This window comes from Arvicanthis niloticus, chromosome 12, assembly GCF_011762505.2.
Source record: "Arvicanthis niloticus isolate mArvNil1 chromosome 12, mArvNil1.pat.X, whole genome shotgun sequence".
Taxonomy (NCBI): domain Eukaryota; kingdom Metazoa; phylum Chordata; class Mammalia; order Rodentia; family Muridae; genus Arvicanthis; species Arvicanthis niloticus.
The window spans coordinates 24,506,132-24,525,236 of NC_047669.1; the positions used below are offsets into that span (position 1 = coordinate 24,506,132).

The 19,105-nt window shown below is 42.7% G+C and overlaps 1 protein-coding gene across 1 annotated transcript in view; it reads left to right on the forward strand.

Moving 5' to 3' along the window:
* The window catches only part of Gpr156 (G protein-coupled receptor 156), an 85,290-nt gene that overhangs the window by 8,579 nt on the left and 57,606 nt on the right, over positions 1-19,105 (forward strand). The window contains exons 2-3 of the mRNA XM_034515353.2: positions 15,768-16,222; positions 16,622-16,758. Coding sequence (XP_034371244.1) covers positions 16,127-16,222; positions 16,622-16,758 — 233 coding nt within the window. The 5' untranslated portion in view covers positions 15,768-16,126. The remainder of the gene's footprint in view (positions 1-15,767; positions 16,223-16,621; positions 16,759-19,105) is intronic.

Sequence of the window (19,105 nt, forward strand, 5' to 3'; positions counted from 1 at the left end):
GGAAGCAAGTGGTGCCAGCAAATGCTGTCAGTAGTTGGAGTGGTGGGATTTTCACAGACAAAAGCCTGGGCTATTCTCATGCTTGTGTTTGCCGGCTGCACAGGGCTCTGGCGGCCTCCTGGGAGGCTCTGTAGCTGAGGCTTAGATATGATTATCATTTTATGACTACCCGGCTTGTCCAGTACCACTGTCGATTCTGTGCTTTAATTGGCTTCTGTTGAGTGACACCAGGCCAGACTTCTCTCCAGGAGAAGCCTCTATTTACCTTTGTCCACTAAGATCAATTAAAAGTGCATGCCGGGAAAACCACGTGCCCCACTGAGCTCCGGGAGGAGGGGAGGCTGGTCTTCCTTGCAATTATAAATTTTCCGATCCTTTAGAAATGTTAACCATGTTGAATTCTTAGATTACAATATTAATCCTCACACTATAACAAGCCCGATAAGAAAGTGCTATATGGGGAAATGCTGTCGAACCTAACCTGTCTCATTTTCACTCATTCTGGGAACTGCGGCAAAAGTTCCGTGTGGATGTTTTCATTCCTAGTCATCCCAAACCTGCGTGGAATTATTTTTGATTTTTCATGTAAACAGAATCATAACATGCCAGCAACTATGCTGTTTTCTTTTCCTCGCCATATTATGTACGTTATTCTAGAGTAACAATATAAATAATCCAATTTAATATTAATAGAAAAATTTATTTTTTTCCGTTGGTAGCTATTCACATTTACCTCCAATTTCTTTTTTACACACACACAAAAAAACATGCTACAATTGCCATTCATTTTACCTTTATTTATACCAGATGAGGGGTTTGTTTTTGTTTATTAATTTATTTTTCAGTGGACTAGAGCTTGAACCTAGGGCCCAATTAATGCCATGCAGTGCTTGCCCACTGAGCTATACACCCCATGTGCTTAGATTTTCACTTCTGTTGGAGAGAGTCCCCGGCCTGGCAGTTCTGGGCTAAAAGGAATACACACAATTATCATTCTCTGTGTGATGGAAGTGATCCCCTCCCTCCTTTTGTCTTTCTCCCACTACCTTCCTGCAGGAAGGTCTGTGTGTTTCAGCGGGAGAGCCTACAGGGAGACTCTCTGCCAAGCAGGGATTATACCAGCTTAGCGGGTAGGGAGTCCGCAGGATCTGGTTGCTTTGTATCTATCTTGTGTTTAGTTGGCCAGACTGTTTATAAACCCCCTTGCTCATTTACTCCATGCTGTGGAGTGGAATTATACACGGCCTTCCTCTTGGGTGAGAGCGTGTGAGGGGCAGTGTGCTGAGCAGGGTTGGGCTTTCAGTAGCAAGTTTCTCTGCACCTCTCACAAAGCTATCTCTGCTGTGTTTGTTGGGCCTTTTTAAAAAAAATGGTTTCATTGAGAAAGGACATTCCGTTCCTGTCCCTGTCTTCTTCCATTTCAAGGACATGGAGAGCTTTCTAGGTATATAGTCAACCAACTGTAACTCATTATTTGATGCGAGGATAATTGCATGCGAAGGTAGGGGTCTTGGAGCTTAAGGACCAGCGCCAAGCAACAGATGTGAACAGTTTCAAACAAGCGATTTTTGTGAACCCTGGAGTTAGGAATGAGGTTTTCAGTGTGTTTGGTTCTCATCTTTAGTTTTGCTCCTGTTGGACTTTGCAACTTAGTCTCTCTAGCTAGGAAAAAGTGGGACTCCCCACCACACTAGAGATGGCTCTAACTACAGGAGCACTGAGGCTCACTGAAGAGCACAAGCAATCGAGGGCCAGTTAACTAGCAAAATAACGAGGTGTTTGAATTCTCAGTGACGGCGGCTATGTGAGCGTGGGCCTGTGAGCTAGCGGACACCTTATGGGATTTGTGATCCTAACCTTATCAGGAGCTCCAGTGGGATTCTGCACTTACAATGCAGACGATTGAGAATTAATTTCCTTCCCAGGCAGCTTCCGACCTGCTTCTGCAGGCTGCAGTTTTGGCTTAGCAGCTTCAGAGTGCATTTCATAGCCCAGATTGAACATTAAAATAAGAGAGAGAGAAGAGAAAATATTACAACTAATTTCTAAGAAAAAAAAAATGTCTAAAAGTTGGCTGGCACATATAGATGCCTGCAAATAAACATTGGCTTTTAAGTTAATATGTATTTTATATAAACTTTTACATTTCAAATATGTATTTGATAACAGTGATAATTAAATTATGCATACAGGTGTGACTTAGATGACGTAAAGATTCTATTATGTGCCCTATTGATGTAATTAATGCTAAGTGTAGTGGTTCGAATGGGTTGGGCTCCCCATAGACTCAATGTGTTTGAATATGCTTGCCCCAGGGAGTGGCACCATTAGGAGGTGTGGCCTTGTTGAAGGAAGTGTATCACTTTGGGGGTGGTCTTTGAGACCCTCCTCCTACCTGCCTGGAAGTCAGCTTTCTCCTATTTGCCTGGGAACAAGATGCAGAACTCTCAGCTCTCCAGCACCATCTCTGCTTGCAGGCCACCAAGCTTCCTACATGATGATGGATTAAACCCCTAAAACTGTAAGCCAGCCCCAATTACAGGCTGTCCTTTATAAGAGTTGCCTTGGTCATAGTGTCTCTTCACAGCAATGAAAACCCTAACTAAGACACTAAGAATAGTCTGTCATATTGTGTAGTGTTTGTCCTGTCGTCATATGTACTCATAGGGTAAACATTATCTTTATTTTTAACTTACCCTTTTATATTTATGTGTGCTCACATGCATGCCCCAGTGTACACGTGAAAGTCAGAGGAGAGTTCAAGAGACTTGGTTATCACCTTCTACCATGTGGAACCCAGGGATCCAATTCAGGACATCAGACTTAGCAACAAGCACCCTTACCTGCTTAGTCATCTCACCAGCCTGTACATGCTACTTTTAAACTATTTATCTTGTCAATAACAACAAAACAACAAAGTTAAAGATCTCTCCAGATGTTAAGCATCTGCTTGCTTCTGGCAGTCCCAGGATAACTCAATAGATTATTGCTTCCATGGATAAAAATCTAGAAAAGCTATATTTTAAAAAAATCATTCAAATTCATAGGAGACATACTAAGGCAGCCAAGAACTTAAGAGCTAAGAACCCCCCACCCCGAGAAAAAGGAGAGAAACTCACTGAATGCCTCACTGCATTCAGATACTTACCCAATAAAGGGCCTGCTAGGAGTGTCAGAAGCCAGGAAGAATATTGTGCAGTCTGATAGCACTGAGAAGAAAGGAATGCCACAAAAACTGGACACAGGAAACCACAATCATGAAAGAAAAAAAAAAAAAAGCAAAGCAAAATCAGCCTAGTCATCTATAAATAGTTTCCTGCCAGCTGTTTACTGATGTGGAAGTAGCACAGACAAAAATTATTTTTTAAAAAAATCAGGGGAAAGTGCTTTTTTAAAGCTGAGGGTACTGGAGCAATTGCTCAATGGTTAGGACTATTGCTTTTCCCACGGAGAATTCAATTCCTAGCACCCATGTCAGGTGGCTGGCTCACAACCACTATAACTCCCGCTTCAGAGGGATTGGATGTCTCTGGCCATCCAGAGCACTGAACTCATGTGCTTACACTAAGAATGAGGAAAGTACCAGGCTGCCTGCGGGACCACCACACATTTCTTTAATCTCAGCAGTCAGGATCTCTGGGAGTTGGAGGACAGCTTATACGGCAAGCTTCAGGCCAGTGAAGGCTACACTGTGAGATCCTACTTATCAGAGAGGGGGACAGAGGGAGGGAGGGAGGGAGGGAGGGAGGGAGGGAGGGAGGGAGGGAGAAGAAACATCACTACAGACTTTATAGGAATAAAAGGATAGTAAAGGACCATTCTATATTTTTAATTTTTATTTTATATTTTATTTACATTTCAGATGCCATCCCCTTTCCCCATTTCCCCTCCCTAGAAAACCCCTATCCCATGCCCTCTTTTCCTTTTTGCTTTTATACAATTTTTTAAATGTTAATCAAAGGCTTTATAAGTTTGGTAATGCTCAATCAGAAATGTAACCCAATACCCAACCTAGATATATAAACTATCTTTGACTGGTGAAGACACGTGAACATCTGCCTTCATGCTCCCCCTTTCTCTCTCTCTCTCTCTCTCTCTCTCTCTCTCTCTCTCTCTCTCTCTCTCTCTCTCTCATCACCTAGCTTCTCCTCTCCTTCATCTTCTCCTCTTCTTACTTCATCTCTTCGTAAAGGACCATGCTAAACAGTTGTACTCCAGTAACTTCATCAACTCAGAGGACATGAGAAAATTTCTTGGAAGACACAAACTAAAGATGACTCAATAAAAAGCCTGAGCTATTATGAATGAAATCTCAACAAACTGAGAACAGAAGAGAGCTTTCCTAACGTGGTAAAGAGAACCTATGCAAGCCCTATATCTGATACCCTATTTAACATCAAGGGTCAGGTACTTTCTCCCAGCGCCAGGAACAAGACCAAGATGCCCACTCTCATTATTTCTGTTCAGTGTCGATGTTAGTGTTGAACTGGTGGTCCTGGCTACTTCAGTAAGGCAAGAAGCAGAATTGGGCAGACATCCAATCAGGCAAGGAAGTAATAAAATTGTTTTTCCATATAAACCTGACAGCTATACAAAAGCTTCAATGAGACCTACAAAGAACTATAAACAGATCGATGTCATTTGTCCCCTAACTGACAATGAATGCCATGAAGTCCCATGGTAATCCCAGATGCCGTTTGCAGCAATTGATTTCCTGAAAAATTCATGCAAAAATGCATAATACTGTAAACAGTTAAAGACAACCTTGGGGCTTGAATGTAGCTCAGGGTAGAATGCTTGCTAGCTTCGAGTTTGTGACCCCACTGCCTTGGCATCTGGAGTGCTGGAATCACATGCATACATTACAAGCTCAGTTTAAATGGGGCTTTCCCCCCCTAAAAGCTGTTATGGAAATGGGGTATGTTTTTGAAAATACAAGAAAAGGAACATAAACAAGATTTGACAAGTAAAACATGTAACTTAGTGGATTGTTAAACACATGTGTGTGTGATTGCCTAATATATATGTAGAATGCTCCAATTAAAAGACAGATCCAAGATTATTATTAAATTGTTTTAATTGGTAACATAGTAAGCTATGTTCTTATCATGACCTTTATCATCTGTGTGCATCACGCTTGATGGGTGGCCACCAAGACACACTTGTATTATGAGAGCGCTGTACAAATTGTTTAATTTAAATGTTTTTACTCCTGGCTTCATCTGAGTTGTGGTTTGAAATGAGGGCCTTCACTTGGAATAACTAGGTTCGGGGGTGCTGTGGTCTCCCCTTAATATTGTGTATGTGATACTTTCTCTAGGAGAGAGTTCATAGCCTTCTTTAGTATGGCTGAGACTATTTAAGAATCATGACTTGAATCATGGATAGATTTGGTGAGTTTTTTTTCTTTTATTAAAAATAGATTTTTTTTCATATAATATAATCTGATTAGTTTCCCTTCCCCAAGCCCTTCCAGTCCCTCTCCACTTCCTCTGCTATTCAGACCCACACCCTTTCTGTCTCTCATAGAAAATAGACAGTCATCTAAGAAACAATAAGAAAAAACAAACAAACAAGTCATAATAGAACAAAACAAACAGAAGAAAAGGAGCCAAAAAGCATGCACATGAGAAACACATTTATGTGCAGAGACACACACATTTGCACACACAGGAATTCCATTATAATACAAAATTAGAAGCCATACAATATACACAAAGGACTTGTAACGTGAGATAAGCAAGCCTTGACATAACATGATGAGACAAAATCCCTCCAAAGATGCCCTTCAGTTCATTGTGGGTTGGCTGGAACTGCTGGGCATGGAGCCTACTCTTAAGAATGATTTGTTTTCTCAGTGAGACTCCCTTGAGTCTTCCTTGGAGAAAACTAATTTTTCATTTGCAAATGGCTATCAATTGGAGACTGATTCTGGGTTAGAAATAGGGGTGTGTGCAATTGAACTCATGACCTCTGGAAAAACAACCAGGTGCTCTTAACCGCTGAGCCATCTCTTCAGCTCCCCATTATCTCTCCAGCTCTCTTACAATCTCTTAATTGTCTAGTTTTTCTTTTCTCTTTCTTTTCTTTCTTTCTTTCTTTCTTTCTTTCTTTCTTTCTTTCTTCCTTCCTTTGTGTGTGTTGGGGGGTGAAGGGCTGAGGTTCGAGGCAGATTTTCTGTGCATAGCCCTGGCTGTCCTGAAACTCACACTTTAGATCAGCTGGCTTGAACTCAAATCTGCTTGCCTCTGCCTCCCCAGTGCTGTGATTAAAGGCATGCACCAACAGGGCTTAATTGTCTAATTTCTGAATCAACTTCCTTGAAATTGATTGAAGAGAATAACCCCAGTGGCTTGGTGCATGTATGTGTGTGTGAACTTTGTCAAAGTAGCCTGTAATAAGTTATATCAAAGGTTTGTGCAGTTGAATCTCTGATGGAGTCCTGTATTTTCTTTGCTGAACTAAATTCTCATTGAATGATTTCCTAGTCAGTTAAAGCCATCAGCACTTAGAACTTGTTGGAATGCAAGGCCAGGCAGGGCAACATAGCAAGAGGAAATGGGGAGGGGAAAGGGGACAAGGAGGAGAAACAAGAAGGGGATGAGGAGGAGAAGTACCAGGAGCATGAGGAGGATGGGGAGGACAAGGAGGAGGACAAGGATGAGGAGGACCAGGAGGATGAGGAGGAGGAGTAGGATGAGGATGATAAGGAGGAAAAAGAGGATAAGGATGAGGATGAGGAGGAAGAGGAGGAAGAAGAAGAGGAGGACAAGGAGGGGGGAGAAATCCCTGAGTTCTAGCCAGGTTTAATATAGTTTAAGGATGTGGCTACAGAGGGGCTGGTGTGTTGATGGTTTATATTTTCTGTCTTTCTCCTCGAGGAGCTCACACGAGGAATGTGTATTCCACAGCAATACTGAAGTAGGGTTTAGGGAAATCTAATGTCCAATTCAAGCTGAAATTCACAGATAGATAGCACGTGAGCTCACTTACAAAGATTCACGCCAGAAGGCTTTCTGGGCTGAGCCCCTGGGCTCCAAAGGCTTTGACACTTACATGTCTTTGTGTAGTACAACAGAGCGACCCTCACCCAGCTGTGTGGCATCCTCACAAGTATCCTTTAGCCAGGGTCACTGTGCTGTTAGCACAATAGCTTAATGAAGCTGCTCAGCCTGTGATCTGCGAACTGAGGGTCAAGGGTCTCTGCTGCAGCAGGCAAAACCTGAGGTGTCCAAAACCCAGATCCGAAGCCTTCAACTTCACTCATTCTCTCTGGTCCTGCAGCTGTCAGAATCTTGATGTGTTCTGACACCTGACTGTTCAGCTGATGAGAAACAGCATCCAGTAAAGCATAGCGGGGGTTTTCCTTAAAAGAGGGCAGCCGAGTGTAATTTATCCTTGGCCCTTAATGATTTTCAAATGAGAATTTTATTGCATATTAATGAGCACTAATTGACATTTGTTGGCTGTTTTTTTTATGGAAATCGTGCACATATAATTTGCATAATAGTATCTAAACGCTACTAGATTGTGAGGGTCCATGATTTGCTGAAGAATGATACCCTGGACTCAAATAGTATGTAAATGCAAAGAGTGTTTTATTCTGCAGAAATCTAGCATGCTGGGATCTCTCCATTACCAAGATAAAGACAACCAAACAAGCTTGCAGGCCTGATTTAAAGCACATTAGGGAATTCTGTGGTAGGTGATCTCTATGTTAATCTGTTGGGTCCATCTCTATGAACAGTCCATCACCAGAGTGTGGGGGCTGGAAACGTGCTGGGAAGGTCTGGAAACTGTTGCTGAGGAAGTCTGGAAACTGCTGCTGACCCATTGTCCTTGCCTCAGGCCAGGTGGCTGGGACACTCCATTACCTGGGCATGAAGGCTGGAGCCTGGGTTTTTTTCTATTAGTAACTGACTTACCTGGGCTTGCCTGGGCTTGCCCAGGTTTTAGGCCTCGGCTCCTTAACTGCCAATTTGAAGCCTCTCATGGAGTCAGTCTAGCCTTCTCAAGGTAACAATGCGACTCTGAAAAGCCAGTGAGGCTTTTTGTATGGGGCTTTTTCTTTTCAGTCATCAAACCCAAGTCTGTGGAATAGTAAAGGGTCTCCAGGATCGAAGTATGAAGCAGGAGAGATTTGCAGGACAGTTTTGTGGTTGTCCTAGCTTGTACCTGAGAGTTAGCAACACACTTCAGGGTAGGTCTCTGAAATCAGATGTGCCAAGCAATATTGCAGCCCATGAGTCTTTGGTTCGTGTCAGCACACAGGTATTGCTTTACCTACTGTGCATAACAGCCAGTGTTAGACTTTGTAAAATGGCAGTATAATGCAGCCTAATGCAGCAGCGGTGGCAACAACTTGGTGGGCTGAACAATCACTCCATGCGGCAGACCTAGTATAAATAAATTTTATTGGGAACGGGAGGAGAATGGGGACCTGGAAAGGGGTAGAGACAGAGAAAGAGGGGACAGAGAAGGATGGAAAGAGAAGAGAAAAAGGAAGAGTCCAGATGGAACATGTGGGGAGAAGGGGGAGGGAAGGAGGGAGGGAGGGAGGGGAAGGGAGGGAGAGGGAGAGGAAGAGGGAGAGGGAAGGGAGAAGGACAGAGATGGGGTAGGGAGGGAAAAATAGGAGACGGAGAAAGAGCTGGGGTAGTCAAGCAGTTCCTCTCATATGCCATTTTGGCTCACACCTGTCGACAGGTGATGATGAAAGCTGTTGCTAGGTCGCTGTTGCTAGGTCACTGTTGCTAGGTTCCTGGGAGAAGCCTAGTGAAATTGTAAGCAAATGGGCAGTGTGTGAAGTGCTTGAGCAACACTGTTGGTTGTTCCCAGGTGCATCCTTACCCTTAGCACAGCAACTAGCAGATAACATTAATCAATGCTCATTGAATTAAACAATGTGCTCTCTGTTCTCAGGGTCTGTAATTCATTACTCCTGTAAAAGCTGGTTTTAAATACAGCATGAAGATCATTACTCCTTTTGTTAGAAGAGATGTGAATGATTCAGAACCTGGGTTCCATTAGGAAGTTTAGAAAACCAATATGGATGGGTAGATAACCTTGGTCGTCTGTTCCCTCGTGTTCTATATAGATGACCCTTCTAGATTGTGGAAATGAGAAGTTGACATTCATTAAAGATAGAGTAGGCATCCCTTGCTTTTGTATATGTACTATATGTGATATAATTTAACACCAACAATCCCCTGAAGTACAGATTTCTATTTCACTGAGCAGGCAGCTAAGAATTGGAGAAGTCCTGGCCCAAGATACCGTGATCAGAGTGTTATGAAGCTGGGGTTTAAATTCAGACTAGGCCTTGTCTATTACAGTGCCTCTTATTAAATCCCAGCATAGGAGAAGGGAAGCCGACTCCACATACTAAGGGAGGGAGAAGTTGGCCAAGAGACACTACGATATTCTCTTTATTCAGATGACCTGCTGTGTATAAAAATCCTACTGCTTATGAGACTCAAGGGGGGGGAGGGAGAAAGAGAGAGAGAGAGAGAGAGAGAGAGAGAGAGAGAGAGAGAGAGAGAGAGAGAGAGAGGACTCACTGTCATGGAGAGCTGTGTGAACATCCACACCCTTGTTTTCCTAGCTCTGGAGCTCGGTCATGACTCAAGTTTGTTTGTTATGCTTTAGTGTGCAGTGTTGAGAATCAAACCCAAAGCCCAGAACACACTAGACAATTTCTTTCCTTCCCTCTGAACTGAGTTCCCAGGCCTGTCAATTCCATTGGATCGTTAGTAAGGCAGGATCTCATACTCAATTGCAAGTGAGAATAAGATCCAAGGTGACTGCTTGAGAAATAAAAAATATCTGTGGTTTGCATGTAAAGGACAATTCAACACTTGCATGTTTTCTAATACCTATGTGCTTGTAGGCATATCCTTACAAATAACCTTTTCCCGTTATTGTGATATTTTTTTTCTGGGGAGACTATTTCTGTTCACCACAGAAAGGGAAGGCAAGGACTGATCAAGTTAGTATTTCTGTCTAAGTTCAGTATGGGAACCCATGGGTCTATCAGTTACTTACAGAGCATGAGTAAACAGTCACCTTTAGGAGCATGGTGACTTGAGCAGCTGAAGCAAAGCCCATCCCAGCATCGGTGACAGCTCATGAAAGCTGCATCCTGGAGCTCCTTGGCAACCTGCAGGTAATAATGACTGCCGCTTACATAACCTTAGGGACAGGCCTTTTGAGTCTTTTTCTCTCCTGTGTGTCTTGTAAGTTTCTTGAATTTCCTGATTCTAGGTTTCTTGGGAGTTTCATGAGCCTACGTGTCTCCCTCTCCCTCCATGTTTTAATCAGGAAGAAATAGCCACACAGTTAAATTTACTTTGTTCATCTCTCTGGACTCCACATTTAGGTCTGGTACCATTTTACTCTAGCACAGAAACTTTCCTCTGGCATTTCTTGGTTTTTTAAGAAAAGGTTTATCTGTGTAGCCTTGGCTGTCCTCACTTACTCTGTATACCAGGCCAGCCTTGAACTCATAGAGATCCACCTGCCTCTGCTTCCTGAATGCTAGAATTAAAAAGGTGAGCCACCACCACCTAGCTTGGCATTTCTTTTTTAAAATGTGTTTTTCTTAATTGTTGAGAATTTCATATATGCATTCAAAGCATTTGGTCACATCCACATTCATTCCTTCCTTCAACTCCTACCAGATCCATATTATGTCCTCTGTGTATACATGTACGCATGTGTACACGCACGTACAAACACACATGCACACACATAGATAGATAGATAGATAGATAGATAGATAGATAGATAGATAGATAGATAGATCTATTCCAGTGAATCAAATTTCTGCTGCTCATATATACATGGGCATAGGGCCACCAGGGGCAACAACTGGCTTTCCCTCTTTCAGAAACTATCCACTGCTTATAGTACCTAGTTCTCATATTTTCTGGACTATTTCTTTCAAACTGTTTCCCACCCTCTCCCCTTGGAACAGCAGTCACCCTCGTGATGGAGCACAGGCTATCCTTTCGCACATCACGATCTCACTTTCTTCTATGCTTTATTATGTACATTTTCTCTTGCTAAGTCCTCAAGTCAACCAGCATTTCCTTCTAAAGTATTTAATCTAGGGTATTTTATTTCAGATATTCTATTTTTATCTGAGGGAGTTCTGTTCAGCTCTTCTTTGTATCTTTGTTTCCTGAGCCTTCTCAGGTTTTGCTTTCTGATGTAGAACCTGTGTGCAACAGTTGTTTTAAGGTCTGTGGGGCCATCTGTATCATTTCTGTTATCTATTTCTATTGAACTATATTTTACATTTTTATATTTGTAAGCCATATTTATTATTTTGATATCTGTGAGTCATATTTATTTTAATATTAGATATTATCCTTAAATGCTTGGCATGTCTATTGGCTATTGCATGTGTTTATGTGTGTATTTGTATGTACATGTTCATGTTTATATGCAGGTGGGGCACATATGTATAAATGTGCATGCATGCACGTGGAGAGGCCAGAGGTTGAGTAGCATGTCGCCTTCAAATGTCTTCCACTTTACTCTCTGAGACAGAGTCTTTCCTTAAACCTAAGCTCACAATTCCCACTACACTGACTGGATCTTCCTCTCTACCTCTCCAATGCTGGGATTGCAAGAGTTCATTACTGGGGCTGGAGAGATGCATCAGCAGCTTAGAGCATTAACTGCTCTTCCAGAGGCTCTGGGTTCAATTCCCAGCACCCACATGACAGCCCACAACTGTCTGTAGTATAACTCACGTTCCAGTGGATCCAACTCCATCACACAGACGTGCATGCAGGCCAAACACGAAAAAATGCACATAAAATAATTATATAAATAAGTAAGTGTACATTGCCATGTTTGGCTTTAAAACAAACAAACAAACATGGGTGCTGTGAACTGAACCCATGTCCTATATGTGTGCAGCAAGCATTTTATCAGCTGAGCCATGTCTCCAGCTCCTGGATGATAGACATTTCTAATTTTATGTGGTTAACTGTTAGCTCCTGCTGTGTTGCTGAAGAGGAATTGGGTTGTGTTGTTGAAAGAGTTGAATTCGTTGTGAATGGCTTTATATTATGGGCTTTATAGATTTTGTGGGTTTTGAAACATTGTCAGAGCCAACTGAGGACCCTTCCAACTTGGGTTAATTTAGCTCAACTATTACAGTGTGACTTTCCTGAAGATGCTTTTTAGTGTTCTGCATAGTATGAGTCTCTCTACTCTGGCTGCTGGAACACTGTGTACTTGCAGCTCTAGGGAATTGCCTGGCTGCTGCCTGCCACTGATTACTTCTTCAGCTTTAAGGAGATAGTTCTTGCACTCATGCAAAGATCTGAGCTCAGAAAAGATTGGGGCTTCCAGCAGATTCCCTAAACACACTCTCTTTCTTCCTCTGCACTTTCTCTTCTCCATTACACTGTCTTACAAATTACAGCCACCCCAACACCCTTCCCCCCCCCCCACACACACACCTCAGCAAAACATCTAGTTTCTGTTTAGTTCTCTTTCTTTGTGCCCCAGCCCAGAATCTGCCTTCAGGCAGAATGTCTCTTAGGAGCCAAAGTCCTATGATCTGTTGCCCAATGTCTGAAAAAAAAAATTGCTTCATATGTTTTGTCTGGTTTTTAAGTTGTTTATGGGAGTAAAGCAATTCTCACAGTGGGGAATTCTTCCTGGGCAGGAGCAGAAGTTCTATGAATTGCAAAATAACTTGCTAATAGATGGTGGTCACATGACCAGAAATAAATAGGATTATTTATAGTAAAGATTAAATAAATAGGTTAATAAATAGACTATAAGACTATTGAAAGCCCCAGTAAAATTGGAAAAGAATTCTGTGGTGTCTGTTAAATGCATTGTAAATGCATGGTGTTGGGTCTGCTACTGTGTGAAACATTAACATAGCATCCCCAGGGGGTTTTATGTGTGGGATGTGGGGGTAGGTTTGCTTTATGAAGGACTTGGCAGACTTAACTCCTTGATCCTTGGTTCTAACTCTGTCTGATGATCTGGTGCTTCTCCATTATCCACTGATTCCCCCCACCTTAGTCAGTCAATGCTGAGGAGTTCTCAATGGCAGAGCCCTTCAGCCTTTCAGAACTTGAGCTTAGGAGTGTGTCAACACTGAGAGATGCACTTGTGATTGTTCATTTGTGAATTTCTGTGACTAAGTGCCATCTTTGGGACTGTATGCCTGCCCCATATGGAAATCTAATAATATAGTATCTAGGATCCCCACACTAGATATTCATGGACCAAAGTTTCTCAAGACTTAGTTCCCAAAGCTGTGCTTCTCTGGGTCCCTTGAGTAAGTGATGTATCATGTGTCTTTACCAGAGTGTAACCAGACTTTTGACTCATTTATTGGGTTCTTCTTCTTAGCAGCCTTCTTCAACCTTCCAACCTTCCGACACTAGTTAGGAGAGCGAAGGGGTGTCAATCTTGTTAGACTACTTCCTGTTGATTAAGGGAGTCCTTGGGGCAACTTTGATCTTCATCATCAGGATCTCTCCAACCAGCAACAGCAGGAGGAGGAAAAGCATCAGCCACACTCTCAGGCCTTGGGTATTTGTACACCCTCTGAGGAGTCCCCAGAAGGCCAAACGTAAACCACTTTCAGCTAGCAAAATAACAATCCTGCCTAAGCAGGAGACAAATCATAGTCAGCTGCTGTGGACACTCTAAAGCAGCCTCATATCCCACACCTGGGATTAAAACAAAAACATATTCCCGTGACATTTCTGTGTTTTTAAAGGAACCAAAAATTCTCACTACACCAGGGAATCTCAGTTTGGCACATGCTGGGCAGAGTTGGCAATGACGGGCAGTTGTTGAAACTGGTAGGAGAGTGCCAGGCAAGCTGCCAAACATCCTCTCTTCAAAGGATGGTCCAGACAATGAAGCATTATCAAGCCAAAAATAGGTCTTTGGTTTACCGCTATGATGGAGAAGACAATATAAAAACACATGACTTTCCTGACTATCATAGTGTCATCTGCTCTGTGATTTGTGACATTGCTCTTTGCTAGAATACTCAGTAGGGAAGTAGGAGATGGAAAGGGAAAAAAAAAGAAAGAGAGAAAGAAAGAGCCCTTTCCATTGGAATTCCAACAAAATTAGGATATGAATAGCCATGCCTTGTTTGCTTTTTCATTTTATATTCTGTCATCTGTCCAGACAGCACAAGGATTCAAATGCTTGATGGGAGACAGCAGACTCTAATTTTCTCGTGATTACTCTGTCATGAAGCTGGTAAATAATTCAGAACATGGTAGAGGCCAGGGGCTGGGCGACACCTGGTGCTATATTGTTCAAGTCGAAGTACAGACTCCAAAGACGACATTCGGCACCTGTCACCACTGTTCTGCTTTAACCATGGGTCTAGTGTTCAGTGACTATTGATCAGTCGTAATTAATATTTGTCGAAGTTTCACACACACACACACACACACACACACACACACACACACACACACACATCCTATGCTGGGTGCTTTCAAAAACACAAAGCAGAAATAGCAACCTCTTACATTCCTGTGATTAACCGCAAATCTGTTTTTCCTATTAAAGGATGGATTGGTTGTATAAAGTAGAGGTAAGACTTAGGCATATTCAGTCTGTGACCCATGGACCACATGCCCCACCCACTTCTTTCTCTCCTCCCCTCCCTCTCTTCCTCACATCTTGCTTTGTAGCCAGGCTGGTCAACTCCTGCACATCCAGCCCAGCCTTCTGAGCACTGAGACTGCAGGTGTCTGTCTTGGTTTTTCTTCTGATCACAGTATTCAGATTATTAATATTTTCTGAGAATAATAACATCGCCTCAGCCAGTTACTCAGCCCCTCTCCCTAGAACCCGACTAACCCATTGCAGCTCCGTGATTCTGACAGTTTAAAACCCAGTACAAGTGCCCCGAAGGATATAAGAACTCCACAGAAAGACCTACAGAGTCAACTAACCTGGGCTTCTGGGGCTCTCAGAGTCTGAACCACCAACTAAAGAACATACACAGGCTGGATCTAGGCCTACCCACACAACTGGAATGATATGTTCTTCTAGCTGGGCTGCCTTGTCCGGCCTCAATTGGACAGAAAGCACCTAGCCCCGAAGAGATTTGAAGTGTCAGGGTGGGAGAAAACCTGGTGGGGGGAAGGTACCTGCTTAGAGGAAAAGGGGAGGGGTTGGGGAAGGATTGTAGGAGGGGTGACCAGGAGTGAGCAGGATATAAAGTGAAGTGAAAAAAAAAAGTTTTATTAAATTAAAAAAAATAAATAAATAGCTAAAACCAGCAAACTTTTTGAGCAACTCAACTGTCTGGACATGGAAGGTTCTTCCTCATTCTGAGAGACAAGAGACAATATGGGCTCTTGATCCCAGAACCACCTAGAATCAGAGCTTAGAGGAACAGTGTGGAAAGGCCTTAGGACATGAATTTTGGGGACGGAAACAGGGATGATATATATGCCTTATGAATCAAAAGTAAGGTTTCAAAAGAGCTTGACCATTAGAAGTCTCTGGAAAATGCAGAGTTTTTTTGTTTTTTTTTTTTTTTAACCTAGAAATTATGAAATGTACTTTATCTCTGTTTTTAAAGTATCTATTACAGTAAGTTTTAAATATATTTGTTAAAACATTTTATATTTCTAAATGTGAGATACATTTATAAGTATATACTTACACATGATAGAATGTAACCATGTACACAAGATAGTAAAAACATTTTAAACCTGTGTGTGCATGTTTGTCTAATTGCTTTCCTCCAGGGCCCAGTGTGGGAGCATTTGGAGTGCTGACTGCCCTCTGGTGGTGAACCAGAATCAATTCAATATATGACCTGAGATGCCCACACTTGATCATGTGGTACCCACTGGCAGCAAGGGGCCAACTGAAGAACATCTGGTCTTCAAATATGTCTGATGAAGGAGACTAATGAAACAACTGTTAACTTCTACTTGGATCCATTTTTTTTTTTTAAATCCTGGATTTGAACTCTGGAGGCAGCTCTGAGATGAAGCCTCTGGCAGAAAGCCTCGAGTTGTTTCTGTGCTTTAGTGAACAGTTTGCATCCTTGACCAGGAATAGCCAAGACTGAGTAGATGCCCATAGAGGAACATGTGGTGACATGGAGCCGGAAATCAACTGCTCTGAATTCTGTGACAGTTTTCCTGGCCAAGAGCTGGATCGGAGACCCCTTCATGATCTTTGCAAGACAACCATTGTAAGTGAGCAGACTAGGGCATCATACAGATGCCATGACACTACACATATATATAGTGGTGGGCATGGTGGTAAGGGGTGGTGGAAGAGGAGGAGGGGGAAGAGAAAGAGAAGGAGGAGGAGGAAGAGAAGGAAGAGGAGGGAGAGGAAGAAGAGGAAGAAAAGGAGAAGGAGGAGAAAGAGGAGGAGGAAGAGGAACCGCCCATTAGGACAAGCATTGCCCTGCTTTGGTGCTGTCTGTAGATCCTTTATTCTTTTGTTTGGTTGGTTTTGGTTTTGGTTCCCTGTGTAGCCCTGGCTGGCCTGAAACTCAGATCCACCTGCCTCTGACTCGTGAGTGTTCAGATTAAAGGTGCGATCCTTCATTCTTAACTGCTTCTCTTTTTATTCTTACCTCCAGACTGACTCCCAGCACAGTAGTCCAGACATCTCCCCACTGTCTCCTGCCCTCCTGGGTATTATTTGGACCTTTCTCAGCTGTGGGCTACTTCTGGTGCTTTTCTTTCTGGCGTTCACAATTCGATGCAGGAAGAACAGGTAAGCAGCCTCCCGCCTAAAGTCTCATCTCCTGTAACCAGAGCTGTGAAACCCAGAATGCTGACATCATCTTGGCACCAAGAACGATTAGCTAAGCCAGGATCCCCTAATGCAAAGCCTGTGACCCCTAGGGACCTTGTCTGTCATGCTCCCCACTGGGCCTCTAGCGGCTTAGAACAGATTGACACATAATAGACACAGTAAGTGTGTTTGGTGGTCTTGGAAGGAAGGGTGCTTAAATCCAAGTGCCGAGTGCTGTCAAGAAAAGAACAGTAAAGGACATGTTACAGGGTAGAGACCTACACGATTTCCATAATGGAAACTAGCGCCCCGTCAGCAAATTATAAAGGATATCATTGTCTCCCATGTGGTTTGCTCCCAGTAAACCAGTAGTTGAAAGCATTCAGGGGCAAGCTTTGTCTGCTTAAACAAAAGAAACTTTGGGCTGGAGAGGCAGCTCAGTTGACAAAGTGCCTGCCCAGCATCCACAAAGCCCTGGGTTCAGTCCTCAGCTCACATATAACCAGGTGTGGTGATGCTTGCCTGCAATCCCACACCTGGTTCGGAAGGGAGGCAGGAAGATTAGGAGTCCAAGGTCATCCTTGTCTATAGAGGGTTTGAGATAGTCTCTCCCTTCCTAGCCAGTGAGGTGGTTCAGTGGGTAAAGGAGCTTGCTGCCAAGCTTGAAGACCTGATTTTGATCCCTGACACCCCACATGGTAAAAGGAAAGAACTAGCTGTTACAAGTGGTCCTCTGACCTCCCCCCACACACTAGAGAATAAAATTTAAACCTTCCTCCCCCCTGAAAGGAATGGAAGCCTTAACTTGAGACTACCTTGGAGTGTGCTCCTTTAGTTGTTAGAGTATGAAATGATACCTTCCCTCTTGGGTCTTCTTCTTCACATGATTGCTCTAGACTGCTGTGTTGTAGGCTGCCCGGCAGTGAGGCCCATGGGAGAAGGACCTGATGTTTCCAGCTTGTAGCCATGTGAATACTTGGGACTTACTCTATTAGTCATGATTTTCTAGAAAACTGTAACTGCTATATGTATAAAATTTTTAAGTCAGAATATAAAGAACAAGATGATAAGAAACACTGTGTATCAAAATACATTATACGGTGAGGTAGCTCATGAAAGGGAAGATAAAATAGCCCATTTTAAAAAGTACTGTATTGGACAATAAAATTTGTTCAAAGGAGCAACAATATAATCAAATAATTCAGCCAGGTATGAAAGCACATGCCTTTAATCCCAGCACTCGGGAGACAGAAGAAGGAGAATCTCTGCATTCCAAGCCAAGCTGGTCTACAGAGTTAATTTCAGGACAGCCAGGGCTACACAGAAAAACCATATCTCAAAAAGAAACAAAAACAATCAGATGATCCACTTCATTTCAGTTCTGAGACTTGTGAGGTTTGTGTGTATGTGTGTGTCTGTGTGTCTGTCTGTCTCTGGGTGTGTCTGAGTGCATGCATTTGTATGCATACATGCATGTTCTGTTATGTCTAGGAAACAGTTCCCTGAAGTCATCTACTATCCCCGGCTCTACCATCTTTCTGGCCATCTTCCTCATAGATCCATGAGCCTTGAGGAGAGGGCTTTGATATGTGAGACATCCCGTTTACAGCTAAGCACTCTCCACTTTGCTGGGTTTTACATGTTGAGCAGCTGTGGATCTCTGTATTAATTGCCATCTACAAGATAAAGCTTCTCTGATGACGGCTGAGTGATGTATTGATCCATGGATGTAGCAATAACTCATTAGGAGTCATTTTATTGCTGTGTTGATTTAGCAGAATAATAGTAGTGGCTTTTCCCCTGGGGCCCATGACCTTGCTATCCGTAGGTTCTGGGCCTCATTGACAGTCTCAGAGATAGATTCCATTTCATGGACTGGGCCTCAAATCCACTTAAAAAACAGTTACTCCCATAGCATTCTCTCTGCTTTTCCACAGGTGAGTATGTCTTGCCAGAAAGGTCAATGTGTAGCTCACAGGGTTCACAGTTAGGGGAGCTTGATGATTGTCTTTTCCCCCTGTGGTAATATGAATAAAACCTCCCAGCACGATGAAAGGTAGCCAGTAAGGATTAAGCTTCCAGTTGAATAGCAGTTAGATTTCTCCATATTCAATGACTCAAGCACATGATATCTTTAACAAAAGGGTCTTTAAAAAGACCTACTTTTAAAAAGCAAACAAATAAAAACCTATGATGTCTTTATTCTCAGATAATCTGATTATATAGCAAAACCAAAGGAACAGATTTTTAAAACCCAATCACAATTACAACCCCCCCATTTTATATATAGATACATACACACATATATAATATATGCACATGTAAT